A 5,033-nucleotide genomic window follows, 5' to 3' on the forward strand; every position below is an offset into this window, starting at 1 on the left:
CTAAATGAAAAGAGAGGCTCAGCCGTTGATGGCAATTAGGTCAAATTAACCTCCGGTTAAACTGTGGAGCTGTGTGGCGATGCTGAGAGGATCGCTTGCTGCAGCTGTGCTGTCGGGTCGGGTGCTGTGCCCAGAAACGAGAATACCAACGAGCCGTTTGGGTTTTTATGTGCCTTTTTCAGCCTGGTTAGAGTAGTCCTCAACTGTGAAGGAGCACCGGTCCGACGGCTGTAGTGGCTGTTTCTGTGTGTGTGTGTGTATGTGTGTGTGTGTGTGTGTGTGTGTGTGTGTAAGACTGCTATTCACTCAAGAAATGACAGCATGCATTGGACATCCGGACCCCTGCCCTCCACGTCTTCAAAACGAGCGAGAGACCAGAAGCGGACACGGAGGCGCTTTTTGCGTTTTCTTATCAGGGAAATGATGCCGGCGGAGCGCTCAGCAGTCACAGCTCCTTCCTGTTCACGAGTTTCGACGACTTCCAGCAGCTTCGTCGGTGTACGAGTGTGTGTGTGTGAATGGGTGAGTGTGGGGTGTGCGTTATAAAAAAGCGCTTTGAGCGGTCGGTAGACTAGAAGAGCTGTATAACATGCAGTCCATTTTGCCCCCCCCCCCTCTCTTTCAGATGAATGCAGGGCTGTGTGTGTGTGTTCTGCTGGCAGTCCTGTGCACAAGCTGTCTGGGACGCCCTTACTCCTCTCAGCCCCTGGATAGGGGCCGGTGGGCCGTCTCGCCTCCCTCTGAAGGTGCGGCGTTAACACCGGTGACTCGCCGCGGTCGCTAAACAAACACCGATGACAGCAGTTAGTGAACAATGCAATGAATTTTCACTGTGTCTTCTGGCTACGTCTCCAACCTTTTTCGTCTTTTTCTTTTGTATATGCCGCTTTGGGGACTCCTTGGTGTTCGAGTAGACGGCCTCGACAGCGACACCCATGTCTTGTCCGAGCCCCGCCTGCGGCACACCCGCTCTGCCTCCCAGGCGAAGCCGCTGCCGCTGTCAGAGGAGGAGCAAGACTCCAGAGCCAACCTCAGCAAGCTGCTGGCAAGACTCCTCTCCTCCAGTAAAGGTGTGTGTGTGTGTGTGTGTGTGTGTGTGTGTGTGTGTGTGTGTGTGTGTGTGCGTGCGCACATGGGTTGATGCCATTGTTTGCCTGTGGTTGTTTGTGCAAATAGATACGTGTACGACAAACTGTTAAGTGCTTTTTCTGCTATTCACTTCTTCTTCCTAGTCTTATCACTGCATGGACAGGTTTGTAAACTGATTTTGTGGGGCTGAAAAGCTTTTGTGGTTTGAAAGAGAGCGTGTTGGAGTCTGCTGCCTTCCGGCCCTTCTCTCTGTCCCTTACGTGTCTCTAATTCCTCTCTCCATCGGACTCTGTCTTTCCCTGCGTCAGTGAGAGATAGAGAAGGGGCCTGGCCCGGCCCGCCTCAAAGCCCCGGCCCGTCTCGGTTGTTCGTGTTTCCCGACCGTCGGCTCGCCGATGCCGGGGCACGTGGCAGGGCGGACCAGTGTCTCCACCTCGGCTTTTCACAGCCCAGAACGCACAACAACATCCCCCACCGCCGTTAACATACGACCGACCTGTCTGTTGCTCGTGTGCAAAAACCTGTACTCTTTTGTGCCAGAGCAGGCAGATAAATACAGACACACACACACACACACTCACGCATGCACACACACATTTTGAATAAACTTATGGGGACACAGAGCGGGACGGGATTAGACACACACGTCTGCATTTTCGAAGATGTCTCAGCGTAGGACAGCTTGGGTGTCTGGCTCAGAGGGAATGTTGTGTACATTGTAAGTGTGTGTTTTAAGCTGTGCGGTGTGCAGGCGTATGGCGTGTGAGAGACTGTGCACTGTGTTCAGTTGTACGTCTCAGTGTAGGAGGTGTCGTCGTCAAGCCCACTGATGCCAATCTTCCCTCCCCACCAGGGCACCATATCACTGTGTGTGTGTGTGTGTGTGTGTTGCGTGGGAGGCCGTCGGGGGAGTGAAAAGGGCATCTTTGTGACAGTTCACCAGCTAAGTGATGGCGATCATGATGTGCTTTCTTTGGACACAGCCGGGCAGAACAAATCCCCATCGGTGTCTTACTAGATGGGAGGTCACGGGTGGGGGTGAGGGGGTAAGGCCGTCCCTGTCAATTTCCGGCTCTCGCAGATTGATGCAAACACTCGCGCACACACACACACACACACACACACACACACACACACACACACACACACACACACAGTACATGTATGCATCAAGCGTAATTATGTAGTGAGTAATAGCATGTTGTCGCTCTCTTACATCCATCTGTTGTTGGAACGCTCCTCCTGATTTGGACCGTGTGCACATGTGCACATGCATGTGTGTGTCTGATTTGGACAGTGTGCACATGTGCACACGCATGTGTGCATGTTTGTGAGAATATGCATGGACGACGGATGGGTAAGGTTGTAGGTGGATGTACAAGCATGTGTGTGTATGCATGTTTGTCCAAATTGCACATACACACACACACACACACACACACACACACACACACACACACACAAGAGTAATTGTGCGTATTTGTGGTTGTGTACATGTGAGAATTGGCCCCCTGCTTGAAAATTTCAGCTGGCAATGGGAGACCATTATCGGAGAAGAAAATCTTGGTATAAATGTGGACAGAGGCGGTTTGGAAAATAGAGACAACTGCTGCGCCGCCAGCCAAACTCATAAGTCTCGTCGTTGTTGTGCTGAGGGGGATTAACAACGCACTCCTTATTCCCACTGCAATCTCAGGATGGCCAAGTCCATTAGAAAGATTGCAGAAGTTGCCGTTTGGTAAATGAACACACAAATCTGCAGTTTTCTGGTTGATAGTTTATTTTTAAATATTAAAAGAATCAATCAGGGGCGTCCGGGTAGTGTAGCGGTCAATTCCGTTTCCTACAAACACGGGGCTCGCTAGTTCGTATCCGCCGTGTTACCTCTGGCTTGGTCGGGCGTCCCTACAGACACAATTGGCCGTGTCATTGCGTGGGAAGCCAGATGTGGGTAGCGCCTCCTCTGGTGGGTTGGGTCTGTTTGGAGAGGGGGGACTGGGGGGAATAGTGTGATCCTCCCACGCGCTACATCCCCCTGGCGAAACTCCGCACTGTCAGGTGAAAAGAAGCGGCTGGTGACTCCACATGTATCGGAGGAGGCATGTGGTAGTCTGCAGCCCTCCCCGGATCGGCAGAGGGGGGTCGAGCAGCGACCGGGACGGCTCAGAAGAGTGGTGTGATTGGCCAGGTACAATTGGGGGAGAAAAAAAGGGGGGGAGAGTTATGGAATCAGTGTCATACCGTTATCTTAGACTGGATCCAGTGTAACTGTGATCCAATATTAGCCCCCTCCCCTACACACACATTCATAGTTCACATCTCCCTTTCTACTGTCAACTCTGAACCAATGCCTACCAAGTGTGAGCCGTTGGACTGCCCCCCCCCCCTCCTACCAAGTGTGAGCCGGTGGACTGCCTGCCCGCGCCCCCTTTGAAAATGAACGAATGGTGGTGTATCAAAGCACATTCTTCTGTCACTGAAGCAACATCCCAAAGGGCAAAAAAAGGACGTTATCCACTGATGTTTTGAACCCTCAACCTCTGTCTCATGGGCTCTGTTCTGCTCTTTTGGGGTGTGGGGGGGGTGCATGGTGGGAAGAATATTAATTTGGCTCCTTTGCTCTCCCAAACGCGCTCTCTCTCTCTCTCTTCTGTTTCCATCCATCTCTATTCAACCCCCCCCCCCCCCCACACACACACACACACTCTGGTTGTCTGTTCCTCCGCATTTCCAGGTACTGTGCGTAGGGACTTCACGGTGAGCAGCAGAGCCCGCGGGCTGACCGCCGCCCATCGGATAAAAGATAGGGACTACACGGGCTGGATGGACTTCGGCCGTCGCAGTGCAGAGGAATATGAATACTCATCGTAAGGACGCCACCGCTCATCCAGTCTCTTAACAGGCACACGTGGAAATAAAAAAACCCAAAAAAACAAAAACAAACACGCAAGCTGGCACGTCACGTCTCACAATTAGAGTATATTTATGATGTATTTGTTGTACATTTGTTTGTAAAACTATAATAATGCAATATACGTACGCCAAATTTTGCAGAAAAGCTGCCATGTTTGAAGATTGGTTTTGTTTCATTTTTTTCCCTTCTCTATTTTGTCTTTGTTTATCTTCTTTTTTTTCCCGGGTGGGAAGGAATATGTTTGTGTTGGGGTCTGATGAGACCAACTTGGATGAATAAAGTGTGAAACTATAAATCTCTGCTTATTTAGTTCTTCCAGTGCAAAGTAAATGATGTGCAAGCCGTGCTTTATATTTCACCGAGTGCACACGAGCACGTTTCAGAACGGGTTGTCTGGCCGTGAGGTGATTCCTCCAACAGTCTCCCAAGGCTTTCCACGCACACGAGAGACGGGAGAGATGGTAAAGGGCGGCAGATCACACCTCCTCTCCTCGGTTCCGATGAGGGGACGCTCCAGAGAGAAACCTAGTTAGGACAGAGAGACGAGCAAAAGGTGCCAGATGGGCAGGGTAGACGGTGCAGTAGGGTGTAGGCACTTTAACCTGTATGACATGAGGTTTACAAAACAAAAGTAGTCCTGACCCAACCAACCGGCCTGGCACCAGTCAGTCACAGGTCCCTACGTGATGATCCTCCATGTGTTTCACACAGGCTTACTGTCATCTGGCCACTCCGAGAAACCACACAGATACACAACATGGGACCAGATGAGCCACTCCTGATTGTCCCCCGTCTCCAAACCACTGTCACACTGGCAAAACCTCATTATCATGTGTTAGTCTCTGATTTCCGTTTATTACATTAGCTAATAAACTTAATATCTCTCTCCCTCTGTCTCTACCTAGCTAGCTAGCTAGCAATTCAATTCAATATTTGCTTTATTGGCATGACATATGTTTTTGTACATATTGCCAAAGCATATGAAACAACAGCACAACAGCAACAATGATTGTAATAACAGCAACAACAA

At 50.6% G+C, this 5,033-nt stretch overlaps 1 protein-coding gene across 1 annotated transcript; it reads left to right on the forward strand.

Annotated features, from left to right (window-relative positions):
* The first annotated feature begins 625 nt into the window (after positions 1-625).
* Positions 626-3,960, forward strand: cckb (cholecystokinin b). Its single transcript, XM_056298696.1, has 3 exons — positions 626-746; positions 915-1,070; positions 3,824-3,960. Exons 1-3 carry the CDS (start codon positions 626-628, stop codon positions 3,958-3,960), a joined length of 414 nt encoding a protein of 137 aa, XP_056154671.1.
* Positions 3,961-5,033: the final 1,073 nt, after the last annotated feature.

The sequence above is a fragment of the Lampris incognitus genome, chromosome 18, assembly GCF_029633865.1.
Source record: "Lampris incognitus isolate fLamInc1 chromosome 18, fLamInc1.hap2, whole genome shotgun sequence".
NCBI classification, from domain to species: domain Eukaryota; kingdom Metazoa; phylum Chordata; class Actinopteri; order Lampriformes; family Lampridae; genus Lampris; species Lampris incognitus.

Excerpts from the sequence above, each read along its gene's own strand:
- cckb (XM_056298696.1), top strand. The coding sequence starts at position 626 with ATGAATGCAGGGCTGTGTGTGTGTGTTCTGCTGGCAGTCCTGTGCACA. Across the intron at positions 747-914 it reads CGTCTCGCCTCCCTCTGAAG|ACGGCCTCGACAGCGACACC; the intron begins GTGCGGCGTTAA and ends GTGTTCGAGTAG. Across the intron at positions 1,071-3,823 it reads ACTCCTCTCCTCCAGTAAAG|GTACTGTGCGTAGGGACTTC; the intron begins GTGTGTGTGTGT and ends CCGCATTTCCAG.